General features: G+C 41.1%; 1 protein-coding gene across 1 annotated transcript in view; it reads left to right on the plus strand.

Moving 5' to 3' along the window:
• Positions 1-4,995, plus strand: part of LOC136686157 (neurofilament heavy polypeptide-like) — an 11,993-nt gene extending 6,998 nt beyond the window's left edge. Inside the window, exons 8-13 of the mRNA XM_066659728.1 lie at positions 496-699; positions 814-1,007; positions 1,413-1,425; positions 1,569-1,594; positions 1,728-1,767; positions 2,807-4,995. Coding sequence (XP_066515825.1) covers positions 496-699; positions 814-1,007; positions 1,413-1,425; positions 1,569-1,594; positions 1,728-1,767; positions 2,807-3,951 — 1,622 coding nt within the window. The 3' untranslated portion in view covers positions 3,952-4,995. The remainder of the gene's footprint in view (positions 1-495; positions 700-813; positions 1,008-1,412; positions 1,426-1,568; positions 1,595-1,727; positions 1,768-2,806) is intronic.
• The last annotated feature ends 7,790 nt before the right edge of the window (positions 4,996-12,785 follow it).

The raw sequence follows: 12,785 nt of genomic DNA on the forward strand, positions 1-12,785 counted from the left end.
ACAAAGCGCTAATGTTTGCAGAACCACGCTCATGTTGTCTTGTTTTTCTGTGGCTGACTTTGACTAATTTGTTTGATTACTGATCATGGATCAATCTGCCCTGTCTTTAATTTCTGCATTTTGACCCCTGCCTACCTGACAATACTTTTTTTATTAATATACACTTTGTATAAAACATCATTATCAAATACAAACAGCTTGGTAATGACATTTTATACAAAATCTCACACTTCCTCAGTTGTGTCTGTACTGCATTCTGAAAATGGTGCTCAGAGCAGAACTGAGGTAATTGAGGTTACTGAAGATTTGATTTTAATAAAACTGAGTGTTTCAAATATTTGTTTCTTGTTAAACAATGATGTTAATAATAACTGCTGTTATTTAAGATTTACCACATCTTAATTAACAGCAGTTATTATTAACAGCAACTAAATGTTGTGTATGCTTGTGTATTGTTGGTGTTTTTTTGGATGCTGTGTGTCATATATTTTTTAGGAAAACGGAAGTATTTTCAGGATGTGTCTGGAAACACACTGCATTCACACAAGGGATTCATTAAAAAGCTGAAAGAACGAAAAAGGGGCCTGAAGGAGGTCTCTAAAATGGAGGAGTGTGATTTTATTCTGTTCTTCTCTTCCGTTGTGTCTCGAGCTGGAACTGATATTGAAGCGGCACTGCAGAAGCTTCAGAGTTTATCAGGTACCAGCCGTGATCAGACTGAAACTTTAAGGACCTCAGGGTTTAAAGGCTGAATAATTTGGGGGGGATGAGTTTAATTATTTGATATTTACATGTATCTTTTATTTTTTGTAGACACCAAGCCTGCTGTGGTAGTGGTGCTCCATCACACGATTAAACAAGACAGTACTCTCCCACAGAGCGGAGGAAGTGTAAACAGAGAAAACACACTCACTGTGGACTGTGTATTTCATGAGGACAAAGGATTTCTGGATTGTGACAGTAATCACAGAGCACTAGAGGATGTTAGAGTTTGGATTAAACGAAATGTAATGTATCATTTAATACAGATTTGTAAAATTATTTGTTCATATGCTAATTCTAACTTTCATTGATAGATATTAGTTTAGTAGTATAACAGCACGTTTAGTTTCCTTACAACTTTTAACGAAGAAAATTTTTGGAGTGATGAAAATAAATATTTTTTACAGTTTGGTGGAACAAATTAAAAGTTAATAATTGTCACAGAATGAGATTAGTACATTAACGATACATGGTATAAGTGTAATATTAAATAAATAAAATAAATAATTATTATCATTACTGAAACAATAACATATAATTATTCCTATTTGAAATAATTCATATCCCTGATTTCAGTGATTTACTGCATTGACAGTAGAAATAAATAAATAAATAAATGCTAAAGCTGATGTTCTGTTCTGATGTTTCAGGTGCCGAAATCATGTAAGTACTTGATTATTATTTCTGGAAGAATCTGTGAAATAAACAGAAGCTAGAAATGTAGAGATCCTCATGAAGCTCTACAGATTTCTGTTTGTAGACTGTGATACTCTGTTTAAATCTGTTGTCTTTTACTCCCCTAACAGCAAAGATATTCATCAAGAACCCTGGGGTAAATATTTAAACATTTATAATCCTTCTGTTCACTTTACAATATACTTTACTCTTGACGGGAACAAATAAACTACTAAACATTCACATTTCATACTACCATTAAAACAAATGTTCTCCATTTTCTCACTCAGAAAAAGAAGCAAAAAGCAGGAGAGACAGCGCAGTCTGCAGGTGAGAATCTATGAAATCTATGAATGAAACACTACAGATGATATGACTGTTTTTAATTAACTGATAAAGTACTTCTTACTAATGACTACAGCATTTGGGCTTTGGCTTATTGTCAGCAGCTCACTGATGTTATATTTATATATATTTATATTATGTAAGCCTTATATTGTGTTATATTTTCCATGGTAGTACTGTTAAACAGTGCACACTTCAAGTACAGTATAGTTATTAACTATGATTGGCTCTGATTGGCTAAATAAAAGTGATGACAAATGAGAAGCACATTCTCTGTTTAGGAGCCATGGAGTATCCGCCCCTTGCTCTGGTTGAGAGCAACGTGTTACAAACAAATTATGGGCTTAACACTCTCTCCTCAGAAATACGGGACAAAACTCAGTCATCCTGTATGGGTCCAAAACACAACACTGCATTTAGTGTTCAAATATGGGACAGTTGGGGATTTCAATAAGTTCCCCCTCGCCCTTCAGCTCTGAATCTGACAGGAATGTGCATCTGTGCGGAAAAGTCAGAAACATCACAACAACATTTACAAAGTGTGCTACAGTAGGAGGAGGGAGTGGGAGGTTGCTGTCTAGAGAAAACAGAATATCAGACTTAAGATTGAGCTCAAAAAAGTAATGCTGTGATTGCCCCGATACTGACTTTTGAGATCAGACAATTTCCACTCACTTTTGATTCATGGATTGTCTGTGTGACCTGATACTTATCATTATACAAAACATAAATTTTATCTGGATAAGCGGTTGCAGATAATGAATGAATGAATATTTTACCTTTCAGATAAATACAAACGTGTGAATCTGAACTGGGGAGCACTCATTTGTGCTGTATACACTAACACGCCAAATTATATATGATTACACATACACTTGAGTGTAGAATGTTCAGAATAAAAGAGACTTTTGTGGGTGTATTAGTTCTGGGATTTTTGCTCTCATTGTAGCAATGGATTTGTTCACTTTTTGAGTAAAGGCAGGGAACAGGAACTGCCCTGTATATATGTGTGTGTGTGTTTCAGACGTGGGGTCCCCTAAGAGGCAAGACAGGCCAGAGGAGGAGTCCCCTAAGACGTCGGACAGGCTAGAGGAGGAGTCCCATAAGACGCCATACAAGCCAGAGGCGGGGTCCCCCAAGAAGCCGGACAGACCAGAGGCGGGGTCCCGCAAGAGGCAAGACAGGCCAGAGGCAGGTTCCTGCAAGAGGCAAAACAGGCCAGAGGAGGAGTCCCATAAGACGCCGGACAGTCCAGAGGCGGAGTGCCATAAGAAGCCATACAAGCCAGAGGGGGAGTGCCATAAGACACCATACAAGCCAGAGGCGCAATCCCCCAAGACGCTGGAAAGGCCAGAGGCGGAGTGCCATAAGAAGCCATACAAGCCAGAGGAGGAGTCCCCTAAGACACCATACAAGCCAGAGGCGCGATCCCCCAAGACGCCGGAAAGGCCAGAGGCGGGGTCCCGCAAGAGGCAAGACAGGCCAGAGGCAGGGTCCCGCAAGAGACAAGACAGGCCAGAGGAGGAGTCCCCTAAGATGCCATACAAGCCAGAGGAGGAGTCCCCTAAGACGCCGGACAGGCCAGAGGATGAGTCCCCTAAGATGCCGGACAGGCCAGAGGCGGAGTCTCATAAGAAGCCATACAAGCCAGAGGAGGAGTCCTCTAAGATGCCGGACAGGCTAGAGGAGGAGTCCCCTAAGACGCCATACAAGCCAGAGGCGGGGTCCCCCAAGAAGCCGGACAGGCCAGAGGCGGGGTCCTGCAAGAGGCAAGACAGGCCAGAGGCAGGGTCCTGCAAGAGGCAAGACAGGCCAGAGGAGGAGTCCCCTAAGACGACATACAAGCCAGAGGTGGGGTCCCCCAAGAAGCTGGACAGGCCAGAGGCGGGGTCCCGCAAGAGGCAAGACACGCCAGAGGCAGGGTCCCGCAAGAGGCAAGATAGGCCAGAGGAGGAGTCCCCTAAGATGTCATACAAGCCAGAGGAGCAGTCCCCTAAGACGCCGGACAGGCCAGAGGAGGAGTCCTCTAAGACACCAAACAGGCCAGAGGAGGAGTCCCCTAAGACGCTGGACAGGCCAGAGGAGGAGTTCCCTAAGACGCCGGACAGGCCAGAGGAGCAGTCCCCTAAGACGCCGGACAGGCCAGAGGAGCAGTCTACTGAGCTGTGAGGAAGGGCGAGAAAGAGATCACTAACAAGAAAAAAGATAAGACCAATCCACCACAGGACAGGGAATGTTACAGAGTTACCTTAATTAAGTTACAGATTTAGTATAAGTTAAGAAAATGATGTTGAGATCAAGTTTTTTTTGTTGTACACAGTGAGGTCTGTTATTACCCCAGCAGCAGTGTTTATATTCTGTGGGCAGTATATATGAATATGTATGAGGTGTATGTTATGTACTTTATATATATATGTTAATACATTTCTTCCATCATCCAGTTTTAGAGTTTTTTTTTGCATTTTAATCAAGAACCCATTGGTCCTGATGTTTAAGATAAAGAGCACACAAGGTGTAATGATGAAAATGTTTTTAATGAATGAATTTTACTGACAGTGGAAGTGAATGCTTGTGAAATTCACTTTAATTTAAGTTTTCAACAAATACACAATAAAATAATTAATTAATTCATTCATTCATTGTCTGTAACCTTTATCCAGTTCAGGGCGGCGGTGGGTCCGGAGTCTACCCAGAATCACTGACAGGAACACCAGTCCTTTACAGGGCAACACACACTCATACATTCACTCACACCTATGGACACTTTTGAGTCTCCACTCCACCTACCAACGTGTGTTTTTGGAGCGTGGGAGGACACTGGAGCACCCGGAGGAGAACCCACCACACTCCTCACAGGCAGTCACCCGGAGGAAACCCACGCAGACAAAGGGAGAACACACCACACTCCTCACGACAGTCACCCGGAGGAAACCGACGCAGACACAGGCAGAACACACCACTCTCCTCACAGGCAGTCACTCGGAGGAAACCCACACAGACACAGGGAGAACACACCACACTCCTCACAGACAGTCACCTGGAGGAAACCCACTCAGACACAGGAAGAACACACCACACTCCTCACAGACAGTCAGCCGGAGGAAACCCACGCAGACACAGGGAGAACACACCACAGTCCTCACAGACAGTCACTCGGAGGAAACCCACGCAGACACAGGGAGAACACACCAGACTCCTCACAGACAGTCACCTTGAGCGGGACTCGAACCCACAACCTCCAGGACCCTGGAGCTGTGACAGAGACACTACCTGCTGCACCACTGTGACGCTGTTAATACAATAATCTAGAATTAAAAGATTTACCACTTTATTTTAGGAAATTAATAATAATAATAATAAAAGTTTTAATTTCTCAACATAGGGAAACGAAAACCCCATAGAGGACAGTAGAACTGTGTTCTCTGGAGCGATGGAGTTCCTCTGGTAATGAGTTTGAATTTCCAAAATAATCATCAACACCAGCATCTCAGTGATGTTCATGTGGCTGACAGCCGTCAAATCCTCACAGCAAGCAAATTTAATATAATTTTATCATGGAAAATTAGAATTATTTTAATCATGATGATGACGACCAAAAATGAAGGTACAGACACTTTCCGGCTGAATGTGAATGAATGTAAAGGGGAAGGAATGAAGTGGACCCAGTGACAGAAACACCCGAGGGCTCTTAATGTCCCGGGGATTTACAGAATTTGAGACTTAGATGTAAACCGTGCCAACCTCATTTCTAATTTGATTTTAAAAAGTGATATTATTCATTCATTATCTGTAACCCTTATCTAGTTCGGGTCTTGATGGGCCAGTCCTTTACAGGGCGACACACACTCACACATACGGACACTTTTGAGTCGCCAATCCTAAAAGTGGTATTAAGTACCGATTATTTGTTGTAACCATAAATTACAGTATCTTTTGAGTCTAGTTGCACTGATATTCACTTTCACTTACTGCACAGTAGTTTAAAAAGCACCAACAGTTGGAGCAGGTTTTTCCAGACTATCTCTGTCATGTCTGATGTTGAAGGACTGTCATCTCAACAGACCGGTTTAACTGTTGTTCTCCACACTGAACTAAAGAGGGCAGTACAGAGTCAGTGCAGTGTGAGATTATAGTAAAAGGGAAAACATTTACACTGGTCGACCTGCTGGGAACAGCTGGGGTTAGTAGCAGCAATGTTTCAGTTGTAATACAAACACAGTTATTAATTCTGTTTTTACTTGTTTATTTATCAACACTGCTTGTGTCTGTGTGTGTTCAGGTAAGTTATCTGTTGTCTGATTTTTGTTTACTATGAGTAATTCAATTCAATTAGGGAATAGAAGAGTAGGGAGAGGGTTAGGGTTAGGGACAGGAAATATGAATACAATTAAGAAAAGCAAGATCCCCATCTCAGTTGATGGGCTTTCAGGTGAGCGTCCCCTTTAAGTCATGATTTAATGATACGAAATAATAATGAATGTTTTGTCAGCAGCTACTCATCACAAATCTGTGTCAGTGATAAAATCGTAGCATAGTAGTCTGTAACAAACAACATCAAAGAATGGGAGATTAAATGAGATACTGAGATTCTGCAATTTTACTCATATTTTACTTTTTTTGTCTAAAATACACCTCTGTCTTTCTGAGAAAAAACTTCCATCTAAAAGTAAGTAAAGTGACTGTATCATGATGGGCGGCACGGTGGCTTAGTGGTTAGCACGTTCGCCTCTCAGCGCTGGGTCCCATATGGGTGGAGTTTCCATGTTCTCTCCGTGTCTGTGTGGGTTTCCTCCGGAGGCTCCGGTTTCCTCCCACAGTCCAAAAACATGGAGGGTAGGTAAATTGGCTTCTCTTATAACTGTCCTGGTGTGTGAGTGAATGAATGTGTATGTGAATGAATGTCTGTTTGTGTGAGTGAATGTGTGTGTGCCCAGATATGGATTGTTCTGGGTGAAACCCCAGTGCCCGATGCAGTCCTCCTGGTGGACGGTCGTTCCTGGTCGAGAGTACGCTATGCGCGTTTGGCTGCCGCATCGGATTGAGCGTTCTGAGCAGTGTGGATTGTAAACCGTCCTTGGGTATCTAGAAAGGCGCTATATAAATGTAAAGATAGATAGATAGATTATAATTTTTTTTTTTCATATAGTCAGATTAAGATGAATGTGTGTCTAATCTCGAGGTGAGAGTGTGTTTAAAGTCTAAAACAGCAATGCTCCAGATCTCCAGAACACACCAACTTGCAGAAAAGGAATTTATGACAATGTTGAAGTAACAAATAGTCAACTGGAGATATTTAGTGTTGAGCAGAGTGGTTTTATTCTGATGTATTCCTAAAATCACAATGCTCCAAAATCAGTCAATTGTCCAGCTACCAGCTGTGATCACACTGAAGCTTTAATGCACTCAAGGTTCTGAAGGTAATAAATGAATGCATTCAAACGTTTGCTCCCTTGAAAATGAACTGGACTGCATCTGACTTCAGAAAACTACAGAACGAGTAGAGAGTGCTGCGTTTTCTCCCATCACCCATCCTCACAATATTCTACAGAGGAACCATTGAGAGCACCATGATGAGTGCTGTGAACTGTACAGCGCTATCAGTGGACTACACACCCTGACGGACTGTTTATTGTTGCTGGAGATTGCAACCATGTGAATCTTAAGTCAGTTCTTCCTAAATTCAATCAACATGTGACGGGTGACAAGACGGGTAAACACGCTGCACCTTGTCTACACGAAACTTCCCAGTGCGTACCGGGCTGAGCCCTGCCCCCACCTTGGATACTTAGATCACATCTCTGTTATGCTAATCCCAGCACACAGACTGCTTGTCAGATGATCAAAACTGGTTCTGAGGCAGGTGCACCACGTTGGATCGAAAGTCCTTGCAGCAGGTAGTGAGGACAGCTGAGAAGATCATCTGTGTCTCTCTCCCCTCCATCACAGACATTTACACGATAAGCTGCATCCACAAAACAACCAATATTGTGGATGACCACACACACACCCCTCACACACTCTTGACCCTCCTACCGTCTGGAGAAATGTACTGAAGCATCCAGGCCCTCACATCCTGACTGTGCAACAGTTTCTTTGCACAAGCTATCTGAGCCAGACATGAGCAAATGAACACACCAGAGATTTCACACACACACACACACACACACACACACACACACACACACACACACACACACACACACTCACACACTCACACACACACACACACACACACACACACTAGTGTGTTGCTGCTTAAATTAAAAAAGTACAATGTTTACACTTAAACCAGAAATGAAAAACTGCTGCTAAAAACAATGTTTACATTAATACAAATACAAACAAAATGGCACCTTACTGCACTGCCCCCTCCCTTATTTATTGTTTATGTCTCACATACTTATTGTAAATCATTTTGCACATGTGCACTTTGTGTTGTATTGTGTAGTTGTTCTATGTAGCACTTTGGTCCTGGATGAATGTTGTTTCATTTCACTGTGTACTGTACACCACTTTATATGGTTGACAATAAAAAAACACAAACTAAATGGCTGAGAGTAACTATCTGACTGTACACATGCACTGTTCTTCACTACAGACACCAAGCCTGCTCTCTTAGTAAAGGTCCATCACACTCCTGATACCGGGAGAACTGTAGCAGACAACAGGAATGCAAACTATCTATTCATTATAGGTCACAGAATATTGATATGCCACAAGAAGAGAGAGGAAATATACCAAATTGCAGGTATTAAACACTATGGAATATACTATTATATACTACTTTTCAATACATTTTTTTTTATTTCATAAACTGAAAATAGAACAATGATCTCAATGGCTATTAGTTTACTTTCCCATTACAAGCCTCATTCATCAATTTCGCAGATTGGATTTGGCTGTTTTTACATTTCAAATGTACACATTTAAGTGATATTTATTTGTTTGTAACATGAAAGTATCTGTCCCTGAAATAGCTCCCTGCACACACTGACATGCTTATATAAGCCACTTTCATTAACGACAATAAAAACTTCACAGCAGTTTGTGTTTAAAGTGCAAAAACTGATGTATTAGTAGTACATTCGCAATGCATTTTATTTGGGAGGACACAAACAGCTCATGGATTTGACAGGACAAGAAAGACCAGAAGGAGAAAAAGGCAGAAATCTTTTACTGCCACACCAAAATCAAATATATTCCTTCACCACATGTAGTGCATAATGTAGGTAAAACTACAGGAGTCGAGTCCCAACTCCTGAAAACAACCCACCAAACCGTACACTTAGCACAATGGAGTCAGACAAGTTATGTTCCCCTGGCAACTGCCAAACCCAGACTCATCCATCAGATCACCAGACAGAGAAGTGTGATTCGTCACTCCAGAGAAGAGGTCCAGTGGAGGCGCTTGGTGATATAAGGCATGAATACAGCTGCTCGGCTGTGAAAAATTTCCTGTAGCTCTTAACGCACTAATGTGAAGGCCACATGACGTTTGGAGGTCTGTAGTATTTGACACTTTGTGGCTGAGATGCTGTCATTCCCAATTGCTTCAACTTTGTTATAATAGCACTGATAGTTGACCCATTCATTCACAAATGTTTGTAGAAGCAGTCTGCATTACTAAGTGATTGGATTTACACATGTGGCCATGGAAGTGAGTGGAACACCTAATTCAATTATATGGATGGGTGAGTAAATAATTTTTACAGTATAGTGTAATTGAAATCTGATTTTCTGTGGGCAGACCTAAGGTTTAGGGATGAAGTCTTGGGACTGAAATGTTGATGGTTTTATTCCCATAAGCATAAAGAATATTGAACACGGTGAGAGTGAAGGAACAGTGTTATCTTCTCCTTGGCTGAATGACACTTGGGCAAGAAAACTCCTAACTTCTTCCTGAGCACTGGGGTTGGCAGCCACAATCTCTGTTGCACGAGTGTGTCTTTGTGTGTGTGTGTGTGTGTGTGTTCAAGTGTAAATTCAGAGAACACATTTCATTGTATGGTTTCCATCTCAAATAATGGCATTTACATTAGTAAATTCTTACTATATTTTTATTTTAAATCTCCCATGAGCCCAACACCTGTGAAAGAACTAGTAATTGAGGTCCGGTGCAGTGTGTGTTGGGCGATGGCTGAGGGAGTGGACACTGATGTTCTGATCCTCGATTACTGACACTTGCTCTTGGAACATGAAATTGTAACCACACTGGTAGGAAAGTAGCCTGAGCTGGTTTGTGAAGTTGTGAGGTACCGGCTAGATATAGCTGGGCTCACCTCGACACACAGCATGGGCTCTGAAACCAATCTTCTGAGAAGGGAGGCATGCTCTTTCATTCTAGGGCACCCTGGCTCAATATCTGTACGTTGGGGTTCACTCCAGTGGAAAAGAGGGATGTTTGTGCTAATGCATCAAATAACAGTTTAGATTACCCGGCCTTTTTGAAGACCTTAGAATGGGTGCTGAAAGTGCTGGGGGACTTCATTACTCATGTGGGCAATGACAGTGAGACCTGAATGGGGCTCTTTCCATAACAAACATCATGTTCAAGCATAAGGGTGTCTATCAATCTGCAAAATTTAAATGAAAAATGACATTCAGCCGGCTCCAAGAAGATTCTGGAAACTGTCAGGTGGTTCAAGAAGGAAAAACTATTTACCACCACCTCTGTATATGATGGGGCTGGGGAGTGGCTGACCTCAACTGGGGATGTCAACGTACAGTAGGAGGATTATTCTGAGGATTTAAAATGGACTGGCAAGTATTGACAAACACACATTTCTTTTGCTGGATTCCAACAAGCCATTTCCACCTCCTTCCACACAGTTTAAATTTCAAACTCTATTTTTAAAACTGTCAAGATTATACTTTTAAAGTGAGTTTAGATTTTTTAGTGCCCTTCTGGTTGAACTCTACTATAGCTACACATGATGTAAAATCTACCTTTATGAGATATAAATTATTCAAATTTGTTTTTTTATAAATCAAGTCTTAATAAATATTTTTCAGTTTTATGTTGTTGTATTAATGCGATAATGCGATTTAACACATTAAAACATTATTTATTGTGCTGTTTACTGACACATTTATGGTTAAACAAATTTAAAATACTCCTCTATTTTATTAGGATGTTTGTCCTTTAATCTTTTGGATATATTTATATATAACGTTTCCATTAAAGTAAATTCTTCTGAATATATTTATTTATAATTTTTAGAATGAAAGAAAATCAACCAAAATCAGAACAGAACATGCCAGACATATTCTTAAAAAATCAGAAATAGGGATCTGCCAATAAAATAAAAATAAAAATAAAAAATAAAGAAGGATGCACACATTCACTTCAGGAAGTCAAAGGGTAAATGGGTACATCATTCACCAAAATCCATCAGAAGTGGAGGATCTGAATAAACATCTGAGAGGAAAATGAGCCAAAGAGTAGGAAATATAACAGGGAAATTACTGCAAGGTCAGGGAATGAACAGAAACCACCAACAAAATTTAAAAAATGTAAAGCCCTTTTCTCCTGTAATCCTTCTCCACATTATAAACACCTAGTAGACTTTGCTGAAGGTTATTCATCTACGTAACGCAGTCAGAAATAGAAAAAGGTCTCAGAGAAATGGAAGGGGGGCGGGGGGGGGTGGATATTACATCATTCATTCATTCATTATCTGTAACTGCTTATCCGATTCAGGGTCGCGGTGGGTCCAGAGCCTACCTGGAATCATTGGGCGCAAGGCGGGAATACACCCTGGAGGGGGCGCCAGTCCTTCACAGGGTAACACAGACACATTCACTCACACCTACGGACACTTTTGAGTCGCCAATCCACCTACCAACGTGTGTGTTTTTTGGACTGTGGGAGGAAACCGGAGCACCCGGAGGAAACCCACGCGGACACGGGGAGAACACACCAACTCCTCACAGACAGTCACCCGGAGCGGGAATTGAACCCACAACCTCCAGGCCCCTGGAGCTGTGTGACTGCAACACTACCTGCTGCGCCACCTATTTGATCATTTTTGGTGGTCAACTTACTGCTTACCACAACCCAAAGGCTTAATCCACAAACCCTTGATCAGAGACAATTCGGAATACACCCTGTGTGAAATTATACACAATGTTTTCAAAAAATGCACAAAAGTCGGTTGTAAAATTCAAAGAATAATCAATATATAGTGATTTGAAAAAGATTGGGCACCCCTGATAATTTTCAGGATTTTTCTTTATGAATCATTGATTGTTCGAATCAGTTATTTCAATTAAATATAGTTATAGTCAGTTAATAAGATTAACTAACCCTAACCCCTGTTATGTGAGTGGACAGAAGAAAAGTCATTTTGCTGCAATGTTGTACTTGTATAACTTTGTATGTGACAAATAAATCTAATCTAATCTAATCTAATCTAATCTAATCTAATCGCAGACAAACACAGTGAGAAGTGAGAAGTGAAATAAAGTTTATAGGATTTACAGAAAGTGTGCAACAATTATTTAAATAAAATTAGGCAGGTGCATAAATCTGGGCACCCCAACAGAACAATGACATCAATATTTAGTAGATCCTCCTTTCACAGAAATAACAGCCTCTAAACGGTTCCTATTCCTATTTCCAGTTCAGTCAGATTTGATGATTTATGAGCGTGGACAGCCCACTTTACATCACAACACAGATGTTCAATAATATTCAGGTCTGGGGACTGAGATGGTCATTCCAGATTGTTGGACTTAGTAGATTTTGAGCAGTGTTTAGGGTTGTTGTCTTGCTAAAGTATCCAGCCCTGGTGCAACTTCAATTTTTTCAGTGATTCTTGAACATTGTTCTCAAGAATCTGCTGATATTGACTGTAATCCATGTGACCCTCAACTTTAACAAGATTCCCAGTCCCTGCACTGACCACACAGCCCCACAGCACGATGGAACCGCCACCATATTTTACTGTGGGTAGCAAGTGTTTGTCTTGGAATGACAACTGTGCCTGTGGTCTTTCATTTCC

The sequence above is a fragment of the Hoplias malabaricus genome, chromosome 2, assembly GCF_029633855.1.
Source record: "Hoplias malabaricus isolate fHopMal1 chromosome 2, fHopMal1.hap1, whole genome shotgun sequence".
NCBI lineage: Eukaryota > Metazoa > Chordata > Actinopteri > Characiformes > Erythrinidae > Hoplias > Hoplias malabaricus.